This window comes from Rutidosis leptorrhynchoides, chromosome 2, assembly GCF_046630445.1.
Source record: "Rutidosis leptorrhynchoides isolate AG116_Rl617_1_P2 chromosome 2, CSIRO_AGI_Rlap_v1, whole genome shotgun sequence".
In the NCBI taxonomy this organism is placed as follows: Eukaryota; Viridiplantae; Streptophyta; class Magnoliopsida; order Asterales; family Asteraceae; genus Rutidosis; species Rutidosis leptorrhynchoides.
Window position 1 is genome coordinate 302,685,767 of NC_092334.1, and position 16,389 is coordinate 302,702,155.

The following is a 16,389-nucleotide window of genomic DNA, read 5'->3' on the forward strand; positions in this document are numbered from 1 at the left end:
ATGTACTCCGACACTGTTGTGGATAACGCAACAACCTCCTGTTTCGAACTCTTCCAAGAGACTGCACCACCATTTAACATGAAGACATAACCGGATTGTGATCGAGAGTCATCTCGATCAGTTTGGAAACTCGCGTCCACGTAACCTTTTACAGCGAGTTCCTCCTCACCAGACCCATATATTAGAAACATATCCTTAGTCCTCCTAAGGTATTTCAATATGCTTTTAACAGCAATCCAATGACTATTTCCTGGGTTATTCTGGTATCTACTTGTCAAGCTTAGAGCGCATGACACATCCGGTCTAGTACATATCATTGCATACATGATAGACCCAATAGCAGATGCGTATGGGACTTTCTTCATTCTCTCTTGTTCATCTTTCATGGCAGGACACTGAGATGAACTGAGAACGGTTCCTTTTTGAATAGGTACCAAACCTCTCTTAGAGTTTTCCATCTTGAACCTTTTCAAGATTTTATCAATGTATGTACTTTGACTTAAACCTATCAATCTCTTGGATCTATTCCTATAGATCCCTATCCCCAATATGTATTGTGCATCTCCTAGATCCTTAATGGAGAAGTAACTCTTTAGCCAAGTTTTGACTCCTTGCATTGTGGTAATATCATTCCCAAATAATAATATATCATCCACATATAGTACAAGGAACATGATAGTGCTCCCACTAGCTTTCTTATATACACAAGCTTCATCACCATTTTTAATGAAGCCAAATTTCTCGGCTTCCTCATTAAAACGATGATTCCACATTCTAGATGCTTGTTTCAATCCGTAGATTGACTTCTTTAACTTGCATACCCTTTTAGGATATTTTGGATCAACAAAACCTTCAGGCTGGACCATATAGACATCTTCCATAAGATATCCATTTAGGAAAGCGGTCTTGACATCCATTTGCCATATTTAATAGTCGTAGTGAGCAGCAATGGCAAATAATATCCTAATAGACTTTAGCATTGCCACAGGCGAGAAAGTTTCATCATAATCAACCCCTTGAGTTTGAGTGAAACCTTTTGCAACAAGTCTAGCTTTATATGTATCCAAGTTTCCATGTATGTCGGTTTTCATTTTGAAAAGCCATTTGCAATCAACTAGCTTAGAGCTAGGAGGTTGCTCAACAAGTTCCCACACTTGGTTTTCATACATGGATTGCATCTCGGCGTTCATGGCTTCCTGCCATTTATCTTTATCAATCCTTGATAAAGCATCTTGGTAGTTTGTTGGTTCATCCAAATCAACCGTATAGCAACCATCTATGAGAAACTCATATCTCTCAGGAGGATTGCTAATCCTACCAGATCTACGAATGTCTTGTGTATTTGGATCATCCATTTGATCACTATCAACATTTTCATGTTGAGTGCTAGTGTCAACCAATTGTGTATCATCTACTTGATCTTGAACCTCTTCAAGATCTATCTTCCTTTCACTATTTCCTTCCATTAGGAACTTAGTTACAAGGAATTCCGCCTTCCGAGCAACAAATACATTCTGCTCGGATGGATCATAGAAATAGTATCCCATATCATCCCTGGGATATCCTATGAAGATACACTTCGTGGATCGAGCATTCAACTTATTAGGGACGTAACGCTTAGGATAAGCTTCACATCCCCATACCTTTAAGTATGATAGAGATGGAGGTTTACCAAACCACATCTCGTGAGGAGTTCGTTCCACTTTCTTGGTTGGGGCCATATTTAAAATACGAGCCGCGGAGCTTAGACAATAACCCCAAAATGATAGAGGCAACGAGCTTCTTGCCATCATAGATCGAACCATATCCATTAGGATTCGGTTCCTCCTTTCGGAAACTCCATTAAGTTGGGGTGTTCCGGGTGGAGTAAGTTGTGAGATAATCCCACAACTCCTAAGATGATCTTGAAAGGCATCGCTTAGGTATTCACCTCCTCTATCGGTACGAAGTACCTTAATTGTCCTATTGAGTTGATTTTGTACTTCGTTTTGATATTCTTTGAATGCTTCAAACGTTTCGTCCTTGTGTCTTAATAAGTAGACATATCCGAAACGACTAAAGTAATCAATGAAAGTAACAAAGTATCTTTCACCATTCCTAGTCATGGGTTTAAAGGGTCCACATACATCCGAATGTATTAATCCCAATAAATCTTTAGCCCTTTCATAGGTCCCTTTGAAAGGTGCTTTAGTCATCTTGCCTTGTAAACAAGATTCACATACTTCAAACGAATCCATTTCATTTGATTTCAAAAGTCCATACTTTTGAAGTGTATGTATTCGGTTCTAGTTTATGTGACCAAGGCGACAATGCCATAAGTAGGAATCACTCAAATCCCTTTTGAGTTTCTTGGTGCTTGTATGGTACATTGAGCTACTAGATGATGTGTCATCATGAACCAATTCATAAATTCCATTTGAAGGTGAAGCCTTGAAATAGAATACATTATCTAAATAAATATGGATATCATCATTAACAAAATTAAGATTAAAACCACATTGTTTCAAACGGGAAATGGAAATAATGTTTCGACATAAATCGGGTGCATACAAAACATCTTCCAAAATAAGTTCCAAACCACTTGGAAGCTTTAACACAAAGTCTCCTTGAGCCGTCAGTTGCACTTTGGCTCCATTACCCATGTAGAGACTTGATGTTCCCGTTTGCTTGCTACTTCTTTTGAACCCCTGCAATGAATTGCAAATGTGAGTTCCACATCCAGTGTCTAATACCCATGTATTAGAAGAAGTAATACTAAGCTCTATATATACCATATATATATTACCTGAGGTTTGCCCTGCATCCCTCTTGTCCTTCAACTCCTTAAGATAAACCGGACAGTTTCGTTTCCAATGACCCATCTCACCGCAACCGAAACATGGGTCTTCCTTGGGGTTTGCCTTCTCGGCTACCTTTTTCTTCTTAGCCTTGTTGATGGTTGGGGTAACCATCTTCCCCTTCCCTTTGCCTTGATGGGCGGGTCCTTTTCTCTTAGCCACCTTTGGCTTAGAGGTGTTACCTTTGGACCCACTTTGATCGATTGCTAACACGGGTAAAGCCCTTTTACCCATGCTAGTTTCCGCCGTTCTAAGCATACCGTGAAGCTCACCTATGCTCTTATCCATCCCATTCATATTGTAATTAATTACAAATTGATCAAACCTTTTTGATAGGGAGTTAAGGATAAGATCGGTGGCTAACTCGTTGGAAATGTTTAGGTTAAGACGGTTAGCACGATCGATAAGGCTTTTCATCTTAAGTACATAAGATGAAACCGATTGGGTATCGTCCATACGACAAGCATGTAGCGCCCGAACGGTCTCGAAATGCTCGACATGCGCTTGTTGGAGGAACATCTCCTTCAATTGCGTTATCATGTCGTATGCACTATGGTGCTCGAAATCCTTTTGGAGTTCGGGTATCATAGTCCCAAGCATTAAGCATGAGACTTGAAGGGAGTCGTGGCAATACTTATCGTAAGAGGCCATTGCCTCCACATCATTCTCATCCGGTTGATCGGGAATGGGGTCCTCAAGCACATACATTTTATCCTCTTGTTTGAGGATAATCCGAAGATTGCGGAACCAATCCATAAAGTTTGTATGGTTGAGTTTGTCTTTCTCTAAGAGAGACCTTAATGATAGGTGATTTAGGTTAAGTGGTGCGTTAGGAATGTTGTTGTTGTTATTGGCGGCCATCTACAAAATTAACAAAGTTCGTTTAAGTATCGATTTTAATTTAACATTCAGTACCCTTTAAATCAAATTGAATTATTAAATTCTAGAATCCAACGGTAAACCAAATTTCGGTTAGGTGACCTTTATCCCGTAATTTGATTTAGCTAGGTAGTCAATAAATGACAATTGCAATCCATTTGCAACTTCTAGAGTATGGGATCATGCAATCCTTTTGCATGGCATATTTATCCCATCAACGCCTATTTGTTCCTCATGCTTCGGTGACCCTAAGTTCATGATTCCCAAATCAAGTCGTCCTACTTGTATAGACTTGTAAATTTAACATACATGTGGTTAGGTGACCTTTATTCCACAAGCATGCGAAATTTACCTTAATCATATTAGTTTGCTCATAATGGTTAGGTGACCTTTATCCCATCATGAGTTCCCTAATACTTTTAAGTGTCACACAATAGGATGGCGTTTAACTTGTTTGCCTTGTTAATAAGGGATTTTAAGTTTTCATTAATTCTAGTTTGAGAAAACTTTTGCACCATACACTAACATGCATTTAGTGTATGGTTTATTTGAAAATCCATTTTCATGTTATGTAATAAAGCCAATTTTATTACTTTGATATAAACCATTTTATATGTATGATCCTTATCATGATCTTAATAACCGTTTATTAATGTCCTTCTAGCCATTTCAATTTAACCATTTTAAATTGTCGTTTTGCATGTGATTAATAACGTCTAATTTAACCAATTAAATTTTAGTTTTGTTTGTGGTTAACTTGTGTGATTAACTTGTAGCATACAAACATACAATCCACAATCATACAAGAAATTAAAACAACCACGCATGCAAAACAAAGATGTTCACAATCTAGCCATTTTGGTAGGCATTTGTTTAGCCGAAACAAATGCCACCGGTTAAGGGGTTATAACACAAAGTTAGAGATTTCAAAATCTCCCACTCAATCTTGCATCCAAATGCTTCTTCTTGTGTTCTTCATCTTGCATCTTCATCTTTTACAAAAAATATATCCTAATACATTTTGTCTAAAAAATGAAAATACAACCTAATCTATTTTACATACCAAATATAAAATAAATTACATAACCAAATGAATATTATTACAACCAATTGAATAATTATTACATGCCTTTTAAATGAATAATAATACACACCAAATGAATCATAAATCAACCAAACATTCAACCAAACAAACACAAGGTCAAGGCTATGATTGTGAACAACAACATAGAACAAATATGACCAAAATGGAAGAGCCCAAAACCCATTTTGGGGCTCAAATATTTCGGCCAAAATGACAAACCCACCCAAACCCAAAAAATTTTGCATTCTACTATCATGCATGTTCATAAAATGCAAAATATAGTGGGTTTAACATATCATCTCGAAGCATATTTCATCAACTTCGGCTCTAGATACCATTGTTGGGATTTAACAAGTTTCATAATACTTAAAACCATTTAAGAATCATTCAAAGCGGAAGCATGTAATTACCAATTGAAACTTGTATATCTTTAACCAAATAAAAGTTAAATCCAAAGAAAAGGATCAAGTTGAGAAATAAGCTTACAAACTACAAGCAAGAATAAGATGTTATACCTATTCCAAGCTAGTTGAAAGTGATGAAGATGATGATGTTGAATGGAGCTTCAAATGGATGAAACCTCAAGAGATTATACCCCAAACTTATAACTAACACCTTGTACTTTGGTTAGGATTTATTAACACTTGAAATGAGCTTCAAAATCAAATTATAGAAACCCTTTAGACCTTCCAAAAGGCCACGGCCAGGCTGCTGCAGAATGGACTCTTTGTGCAGTTTTTTTTGAAGTGTATTTGATGTATTTGCATGTCCTTGTGGTCTCCAACATCCCTTGGTACTTATGCCACATTAATATTGAAGTAACCACTCCCATGGCTAGTCAAAATGCATGCTTGGATGGACTCCAAGGCCACTTATATTTTTATAAGATGCTTTTATAAAACTAGACAATTTAATAGAACTAGTTTTATATAATACATTTTATAAACTTGTGCAAATATTTGTTATGTATACATTTTATATAAAACCATATTTATAAAATGTAATATAACATTATTAATTATTTAACCTATAAATAATTAAGTATAAATTATTCCATAATTTATATACACATCAAGTAACATGTCAGAAAACCATTTTTCTTAAGGTTCAAGTGTCGCGTATTTAATCAATGATCCAATCGTTAGGACTAAATACGTATAAGGTTTTGGTAAGCTTGTTATTGGGTATGACCCGACTTGGATCAAAACATATTAGCCACGTTAATTTAATATGTCTCTCGGGCATTCGAAAAACCTTCATTTTGACGTCTTCGAACTATCCCCTAATTCACTCCAGCATTCGTGAGATCTACACTTTCTTCAGTATAGTGCCTCAAAATGTGCGGCCTTTATATTCGTTTGATAACTGTTGTTGTACGAGAACTCCACCATTGGTAGATGTTTATCCCATCTGTTCCCAAAGTCAATAACGCATGCTCTCAACATGTCCTCTAAAGTTTGGATGGTTCTTTCACTTTGACCATTTGTCTATGGGTGATACATTGTACTCAGGTCAAGTCGATTTCCCATTGCTTTTTGTAATGTTTTCCAAATTTTAGAAGTAAACCTGCTGTCACAGTTGGAGATAATAGATGTAGGCACACCATGTGTCGAAACTACTTCTTTTAGGTAAACCTGTGCTAGCTTGTCCATCTTATCTGTTTCTTTGATCGGTTGAAAGTGAGCAGATTTAGTGAGACAATCTACAAAAACCGAGATGGTGTCATAACCTATTATAGCCTTAGATAGCTTAGTAATAAAATCCATAGCAATGCATTCTCACTTCCATTAGGGAATTTTTGGTTGTGTTAGCAGTCTTGACGGTCTTTGGTGTTCAGCCTTGACTTTAGTACACGTCAAGCATTTGCCAACATAAGTAGCAATGTCGGCCTTCAGAATGGTCACCAATACAATTCCTTAAGGTCTTGGTCCATCTTGTCAGATCCAGGGTGATATGAGTATTTTGACTTGTGTGCCTCATCTAGTACGAATTTCCTTAGACCGCCAAATTTTGGTACTCAGATTCTCTCAGCAAAATAGTGAGTTCCATCATCTCTAATGACAAACTGTTTATCTAGACCCTTAAGAGATGCAGTTACAACATTCTATTTTTCAACGTTTCAAGTTGCGCATCGCGAATTTGCGTTGTAAGATTCTTACGCACAGTCATGTTAAGTGCTTTAACTCTGAGAGGTTTAACTTTCTCTTTCCTACTCAAGGCATCCGCTACAACATTAGCCTTGCCAGAATGGTAGCGAATTTCACAATTGTATTCATTCAGTAGTTCCACCCAACGTTTTTGTCTCATGTTAAGCTGTTTCTGATCGAAAATATGTTGCACACTCTTATGATCGGTGAAGATTGTACACTTAGTATCGTACAAGTAGTGTCTCCACATTTCAGTACAATGATTATAGTACCAAGTCCTAAATCATGCGGCGTATAGTTCAGTTCGTGAATCTTCAACTGTCGCGATCCATAAGAAATCACTTTCTTTCGTTGCATCATCACGCAACCAAATCCTTGCCGTGAAGCATCACAGTAAATGAAGAAATCTTCGTTTCCCTCGGGTAAAGACCGAATCAGAGCATGATAGGACCCTTGACACATGAATATCAATGAATGTGAAGATTAACCATTAAGATTGAAAGAGAAAGTCAATCGATCAAGATTGACTTCCACGGCTCTCTTGAAATCTCTAAATAACAGTGTCTAAACTTAGTGTTTCTAGGGAGCCTTGGATCCTTTATATATCCCTCGTATAAAGGACCCTCCATAAGGCTAGGGAAACACATTTTACTCCTTCTCGGGGTTCTAACAATCTCCACCCAGGAGTGAGACGGGTTTCCAAAAACTAACTCCCTAGTAAAACATACAACATCACAAGGAAAGAATCAACTATTGCAAACTAACTCCCCCTCGAATGATGTACGATCGTTGATGAAGATCTTGAAATCTTCAAAACTTGATATCATTATTCTTTAAACAGTCTTTGAGTTTGCACAGCGAAAATGCGCATTAACTTGACATTCATCATTGCATCATTTCATGTTGTTGGAAAGACTTTGAAATCTTAGAATCTCCCCCTTCAAAGTACTTGGGGTTTCCTACGTGAACTAAGAACGATCTTGAAACAAGCATTTTCTAACTTAGCACGATTATCGGAAAATTACTAAAGTCACGGCTTTTGACTAAACCCCAATGAAGAAAGATCTTCTTCGAAATCACTTAGCTCCCCCCAACACTTGACTTGATTAGTAAGCTCGAAAAACTTGAGAAACTCCCCCTAGAATGTATGGGGCATACGGCCAATCAAGTGTGTACACATCACATCTATGATAGCCTCATTTATTCATATATTGCCGGTATCAATATAGTTGGCTGTGATCCTTGGCTCCTTCGAAGTTCATATGTCTCCAATACTTCCCCAAGGATGTGGAAGTCCTTTTCATTTTCCTTTGCTCATTCGACAAACAAGTAACGCATCGATTTTGTCTTCTTTAAAGTCCAAGTCCAATACCGTACGCGTATTGAAGTTACACGCACATCAACCATATACATATCTCCCCGCAATGATGCTTGCATGAAATAAAAGCTTCATTGTTTAAATTGGTTGATGTGCTCGGAAATTACCCAAAATATAGTAGATAACGGATATGAGAAAAGCCGTGTGAATCTGAGCCTCGTAAATAGTTGAAAAATATGTTATGGAGGTCAAGATTTAGTAAAGGACTAGGCCTGAAAATTCTGATAAGCTCCAGGGACCAAAACTGCTAAATTTGAGTCAAATTCACTATTTGGAGTGGTCTTGCAAAAGTCTGAAACCTCTCAGGGACTGAAAGGGTCAAATGTCCACCAGATTCGTTATTAGGCCTTGGAACTCAACAAGTCCAATAAGCATATAGATCCAAATTCGGTAAGACCAATTAACCATGTAGCCTAAGTTAAGCATTAGGCCCAATTCGGTATTGTATGAGTCTGAAACTGAATCATCATCCATATACATACCGAGTCTGTAACTGAGTCCAATAAACATACCGAGTCATCTTTAATACTGAATGGCAACCGAATCAGAAGAATCAAATCAAAAACCGAATGAGATATCGAAAGAAGCAATCTATCATACCGAATCAGTAACCACTATCATCAATCAACAACTACCAAAGTTCATGCAACCTGTAACTGCACAGTATTCTTCCTCATGAATATGAAACATGAAGTTTCATAAATTAAATCAATCACGACCCGAGATCATCACTCTGTCATCTATATGAATCAATTAACGAAAAACGTGAACAAAGCTGGTCCATAACATCATTAATTTGGAAATCAGTGAAGAACACCAAAAATAGTTGAGCTTCAAAATAAAAATCCACTTTCGATTCATTTCAGGTGTTGTGATCTACATGAAATCTTCTCAAAATCAACTCCTAAATACTCGACAATCACAATCTTCGCTGGAAACAACATCTAGCTTTCGAATTTAGATCATAAAAATTCGTTTGACTTTTCAATCGAGACTTTGACCTCGAAATTCAACTTTGATATGACGAATTAAGATCTATAAACTTGCAGAAACATTCACGAATAGAAGCAGAACAGATCTACACTTTTACTTTTACTTTTACTTTTCTTTAATTCATTGCAGAAATTCACGAATAGTCAGTTTCTGTTTCAACAACTGAAATGCAGACTAATGTTGCTCGGTCCACTCATACTTCTTACCCTTGTAAGTTAATGCAGTCAATGGTCGAGCAATAGAAGAGAAACCCTCAATGAATCTCCTATAGTAATCGGCGAGACCTAAGAATTGTCAAATATATGTTGGCAACTTAGGAGTCTCCTAATTCTTGACTGTTTCTCTCTTTGTAGGATCAACTTGAATTCCATTGATACCTACAATATGACCCAGAAATTGAACCTCTTGTAACTAGAAGTCACACTTTGAAAACTTCACATACATTTACTCTTTTCTGAGCATCTCTAGTACAAAATGTAGGTGTTGTTCGTGCTCTTATTTGTCTCTTAAATATACCAAAATATCATCAATGAATATAATAAAAAATTTATCAAGGTACGGCTTACACACATGGTTCATGAGATCCATGAACACTGTCGATGTGTTCATCAAACCAAAGGGCATTACTATAACTCATGATGTCTGTAGTGTGTTCTGAATGTTGTTTTAGGTATATCAATCTCTTTTACTCTCTTTTGATGATAACATGATGTCAGCTCGATCTTAGAGTAACAACCAGATCCTTGGAGCTGATCAAACAAATCATCGATTCTTGGAAGCGAATATCTATTCTTTATCATCAGTTTTTTCAATTCTCCGTAATCAATAAGAAGTCTCATAGATCCATATTTTTTCTTAACAAATGGAACCGGAGCTCGAACTCTGAACTCCTTGGCCATAAGGTCCATCTGTGAAAGGACCCGTCCTAATCCACCTGGATAAAGTCATCAACATTTGGTCCCATTGCGATGATCGGCTCCAAGTAATGTCCTTATATTGAGCAAATGCACAGCGGAAGACTTAATTCGTACCTGAGAATAAACATGCTTTAAAGTGTCAACCAAAAGGTTGGTGAGTTCATAGGTTTATCATAACAATCATTTCAATATGTTAATAGACCACAAGATTTCTTAATCATAAACATACTACACTCGCAAGTGTATGTAAAGCATTCTAAGTGGTTGAGCACTTGGTAACCATACTTAACATTTAATCAACGTCGCATATTCCCTTTATTATGAAATCTCACTACACCGTACCAAGTGTAGTCACCAAAACAAAGTACTGTGCAACCGTTGAATACTGGTCGTCCAGTCCGGTTGGGGTTGTCAGGCCCGATAGATCTATCAACAGGATTCGCGTTTACAATACCCATGTAAATAGTAGTTACCAAGCTACAGGGAAATATGCCAGTGGTACAACTCAACGTCGAATATATTTTTAAGTACTTGTGTCTATTTTGTAAACATGTATAAAAGCAGCGCATGTATTGTCAGCCCAAAAATATATATTGCAAAAGCAATTAAAAAGGGAGCAAATGAAACTCACTTTTGCCTTGAAGGTATTTAATTCGACTTGGTCTCTGATAGATATCACGAACCTACCCATATATATAATATATCAACATATTTTCTTTTTAAGTAATCGTTACATATATATATACTTTTAATATTTTTTTAGTCCGTAGTTAGCAGTCCGAGGTTAGTGGTCCACAATTAGTTGCTTAAATAAAATAAATAAAGACCCCATCTTATTCGTATTGATCAGAATTAATCTCGACCTATGGTACCATGTTGTCAAATGACGTGTTGCGTACATAAAGTACCGTGTTGTCAAATGACGTGTTGCATACAATCATGAGGTCTTATGATTAATCTTCTCGTGTTGTTTACGGGTGGTCCTGAAATATATAAAATCAAATCATAAGTAATTATATATAAAATATCATATTAATTAGAAAAGATATGATTAATTTACTTTTTCTCCAAATATTTTCGTAGCTAAACTAGCTTCGGATACCCAATCTTGTTTTAGTCGTAGTTTCTTCATTACAACTCCGTTTTTGTTGGTTCAACTTGCCACTTCCTTGGATCGAGTCAAATTTTAAGAATATGAACTAAAAATACCTTAGTTTGTATTCAAAATCATAGGTTATAGGTCAAACTTTGGTGAAACTTATGAAAGTGATCATTTTCCATCATAAAAACAACATTTAATGATCATTTTTCTAAAAATACTTACACTTTGAGTTAAACCATGAAATTTTTATGTGTTAACATATTCATAAGAAATATCATTTTTCCAGAACATGAACTTCCAATTCAAAGTTCAAGATGGTTTTTAATTATCCAACCCAAAACAGCCCCCGGTTGCACTCCGACGACGTAGATTCGGTTTTTAAGATGTTCTTTGTAAAACCAAGTTATATCTTGTTAGGTTAGCATATCATTATGATATATTACAGGTCTTGAAGTGTTTTAAAAGTCAATTTAGAAGGATCTATTTAGTTTGCGAACAAGTTTGAAATCATTCAAACTATGTTCTTGTTATTAAAATTTTATACCACAAAATAAGATAGCTATATGAATATGAATTGAATAAGATTATGAACAAGGTTACTACCTTAAGTTACTTGGACAAAGTTACTACAAAAGATAATAAATAATCTTGGAATCAAAGAGTGGTGGAGTTAGATCAAAAGGTTGGAAGTAAACTTCTTCAAATGGGTGGTTATTTTGATATGTTCTTGAAAGAGTTTTCTTATGGTGTTTAAGGCTTGTAATTGAAGCTAAATGATAGGGAAAATGCTTGGAGATAATCAAGTATGAAGTTAGGAGTATTTTGAGAGAGAAATGAGGGTGTAGGTATGAGAAAATGGAGTGAAGAAATGGTGTTCATTTATAAAAACGTTTTTAGTTTATAAAGAAAGAAAAGGATTCCTAATTTTGTTTTCTTACTAATAATTCATACTACTTGACAAATCTTAGTTACCTCATATCTAGGGCAGTAATAATGTTGATTAGGATGTTGATTTGATGTGTATATACCAATAGTAAATACGTATAGAAGCTGGGTATGATACGGGTACATATACCCTAGATATACGTATAGAAATCTTGAGGAAACGGAACGAGAATTCAAATATAGCTATCTTTTGTGAATATACTTATATTGTTTTATGTATTTAAGTCCTTAAAAAGTGATTAAATACATTATATATACGATACGTGTATAAGCATTATATATTATAAGTATATATATCAAAGAATGTTACGTATAGTTATCGTTTTGAAAACTTAAGTTAGTAGTTTCAAAATATACTTATAACTCATTGTCATTAGTACACAATGAGATGTTAAACCATCCTTAGATCATGTTAAATATATATAAATACATATATATACACAAACGTATAATTATCGTATGTTATATAGTTCGTGATATCATCGGTCATATTGGACGGTCAAACGTTGTGTAAAACTCTTTTCAAAAACATAAGCCTCAACAATTTGGATTGCTTATCATGTTGGTATGGTTTAATTTATGTAAATATTAATCTCATAAGTATAATTTGGTCGGAAAATTCCGGGTCATTACAGTACCTACCCGTTAAAGAAATTTCGTCCCCGAAATTTGATAGAGGTTGTTATGGATAACAATAAGAAAGTTTTCATGACAAATATAAGGTGATAATGGAGTTTTATCATCATTGAGTAATGTAGATAAAACGATTCGATTATGCGAAGAATGTAAATGAGACTATCGTAAAAGAGTGAGATGAGTAAAATATATTCGTCTTAACCGATGACGTAGTTATGATTGATTTCCGAGATTTAAGGGATTTAAAGAGAATCTTACGTAATAAGATTTGGTTCTTTGGTGATTAAGGAAATCAGGATCTTCTTTAATTATATGCAATAATCTGTTTCGATTGCTCTGTCGGATATTTCACTATAAATTCACCCCTTCGTTTCCTTATTTTCCACGACTCACACCTTCTATTCTTTCTCCCTTGATTCTTACTTTAAAGCATTCATCAATATGCTCCATCCAGTCCTGATTCTTGATATACTCCTAACTTTTATATCTGTCATTCTTCTTTTTCATCTACCACCAGAAGAATCTATTTACTTCTACTATACTCTTGTGTTTATAGTGTTTCTAATTCTCCCGTGTCTCTATATTGCTATCTGCATCGATATACACGGTTTGTAATTTCGGGGTTATTATCGGAGTTTATATTCTTCATTATTTTTCGGAGCTTCATGCTTTCGTTTTCTCTTCCCGACTTCGAGTCAAGCGAGTAATGGTCCGAAATTCGTAGGTATGAAATTCAGAATGAACATAGCTAATGCTCTAAGAAGAAAATGGTAATAGAACGATTTTGATTTGTTAAATTACCAGAATACCCTGGAGAAGACCGAGTCATCCAGAAAAATATTCTCTTGATATGTTTAGAGATTAGATAGAATGTAAGAGTCGTGTAAATGGAACATGATGATGGTACTGTGAATCATCATGCTTCATTAGAAACTCAGCTTGACTTACTGTAATATAATGACGTTGATCAAGTGTCATTATATTATACTAATCCATGCTTCAGTTCCCAACACTACTTCAAAACATTCATATTTTAAACTCGAAGGTTTCAGTATTTAGAAACTAACACAGTTTCTTTTATGTTGCAGATATTACGGAGAGATAAATGATCTCAGATAAGAATAGTTGTGAAAATATCGCCAGAAATATGGAGGATATTTATAATAGAACATACGAGAATATCTTAGAATTTCTAATATAAATGGATTATGAAGAAGATTTGTCTGTGAAGGTTTAAAATGAGAAATAAGATGTTTGCTAACGATTTCAGCAGGCACAGAATCATTTGAATTCTTTGAAGGCAAACTTATTCTTTGTGATTTGTCCACGACTTTCTTCATAGTTTCACATAATCCGCTTTTCGGTACTAAATTTTCTATCGAGCGTTCCTAACACTCCTTTCTTTATCATCAAACTTTTGGCCATTAAGATCATCTACAACATGCTGCTTCGTCAGCATTTTCAAAGTTAACTGATCTGGGTCATCGGTTATCAAACCGAAGTAGTTTCAGGAGAATTGTGTTTTTAGAATGATTAATCGCTGATGGTAATATTGTGGAATATAAAAGGTTCCCCAGTAACAATAAAGAGTACGCATATATATTGCGGTTATAATAAAGTTGTTTCGGATGAAAAGTCGGAGTTGACTTGCTGGTGCTATGACAAAATTAGCTACTTTGGAAAGGGATTGCAAAATGATCTTCGGTAATAACAATGTCAAAGGAACTAGAACAGATACGTGTCAAACGTTTACTCAGTTTCCGAGGGTTTTTCAGGTGCATAACTATATGCATCAATCTTTTCTTCCGTAGATGAAGTGCGGTTGGTTTATCCTCTCGATTGAGGTGTTTTTAAGAATCATGATAGATTTGAACGCTGATTGTAATCGTCGAGATACAATGTGGTTTAAGATGAAATCAAGTGGCAATCTTGAAGAAATGTTTAGTTTCATATGTTATAATCAATATTTTAATTCATTTTAATTGTCCAATGTTATTAGTCCACAGTCGATAGTCCACAGTAACAGTCCAATAATTCATATATAGTTTAATATATAATATACGAATTAATTAATACGTGTCGTGACCCGTATACCTCTCAGACTCGATCACAACTCAAACTATATATATTATTGTAGAATCAACCTCAACCCTGTATAGAGAACTCGATCATTACTGCATATAGAGTGTCTATGGTGATTCCAAATAATATATATAGATGCATCGATATGATATGTCAAAACATTGTATACGTGTCCCGATATTTAAAGTGCGTAAAATAATTACAGAAATTAAATGACGATAAATAAAAGTCCGATAATTAAATTGCGATAAATAAACTGCGATAAATAAAATGTAATCAGTTAGCTAGGAACAGTTAGCTGGAACAGTTAGCGTGGATTCTTAACAAAAATTTTCATAGTTAATTTGTTTGTTTCTAACAGATTTTATTTTGTCATATGTTTTCTTCATATGCCACTTGTTGGATTCTGGGAAGTCAAAATCCAAATATGAAATTGAATGAAAATGGTTATTCTGCAGTGAACGGATACGTATATCGGTGGTTGTAAGTAGGATAGTAAATGACTGTTGAATCAGCTTCGACGAATGTACAATGTAACTTATTAAGATGAAATCTAATTATTCCTCGGGCATTACCTACCCGTTAAAAAAAAATTTCACCATTAATATTTTGTACAAAAGAACTTTTAATTACAATCTTTATGAAAACATATATACATATATATTTTCTTCAGATGAAATCATGAATTTAATGAGTTAATATGATATTAATCTCATTTGCTTTTTGGTTTGAGATAGAATAAGAAATCTCTAAAACTTTTTGAAACCACATATTCTTCGCAGAATATCAATGAAGTTATGGATCAATACTTCATCATTCATTATTGTTGGTACTCCTTGGTATCTATGGTGCGTATGATGTTGATGTTTGTGGGACAGATTATGATGTCGAGACGTGTGATGCGGATGTTGTTTGTTAGTGGTGATGATGGTATTGTTGATGTTATTGATGGTGGTGCTGATTATGCTGCTGGTGCTGCTGCTGGTGTTTACAACCTTCGCACCATGTTCTCCAAAGCTGTCACGCGAGAGCGAAGTTCGTTAACTTCTGCTAGTACACCGGGATGATTGGCGGTTGGAGCGAGCGAATGAACAAGATTTGTAATATGGGATAGTATATAATCGTGACGAGATACTCTAGAAATGAGAGAGAAAATGGTGTTTCGAATAGGTTCACCGGTAAGTGCTTCAGGTTCATCGCCAAGAGGGCAATTTGGTGGATGGAATGGATCACCTTCTTCTTGTCTCCAGTGATTTGGTATATTACGAACCCATCCACAATTCATCCAGAATAGATGATGGGAAATTGGTTGATCCATTCTGGTGATGCTGCTTTCGGAGCCCGAATGGAAATCCATATCGGCATAACTGTCAGAATCTGAAGAATTCG

General features: G+C 35.5%; 1 protein-coding gene across 1 annotated transcript; it reads right to left on the reverse strand.

Moving 5' to 3' along the window:
• Positions 1 to 2,670: 2,670 nt before the first annotated feature.
• On the reverse strand, positions 2,671 to 3,260 carry LOC139888733 (uncharacterized). Its single transcript, XM_071871725.1, has 2 exons — positions 2,786 to 3,260; positions 2,671 to 2,687 (listed from the first exon to the last, which is right to left on the reverse strand). The coding sequence occupies exons 1-2, from the start codon at positions 3,252 to 3,254 to the stop codon at positions 2,671 to 2,673; spliced, it is 486 nt and encodes a 161-aa protein (XP_071727826.1). The 5' UTR covers positions 3,255 to 3,260.
• Between the last annotated feature and the right edge of the window lie 13,129 nt (positions 3,261 to 16,389).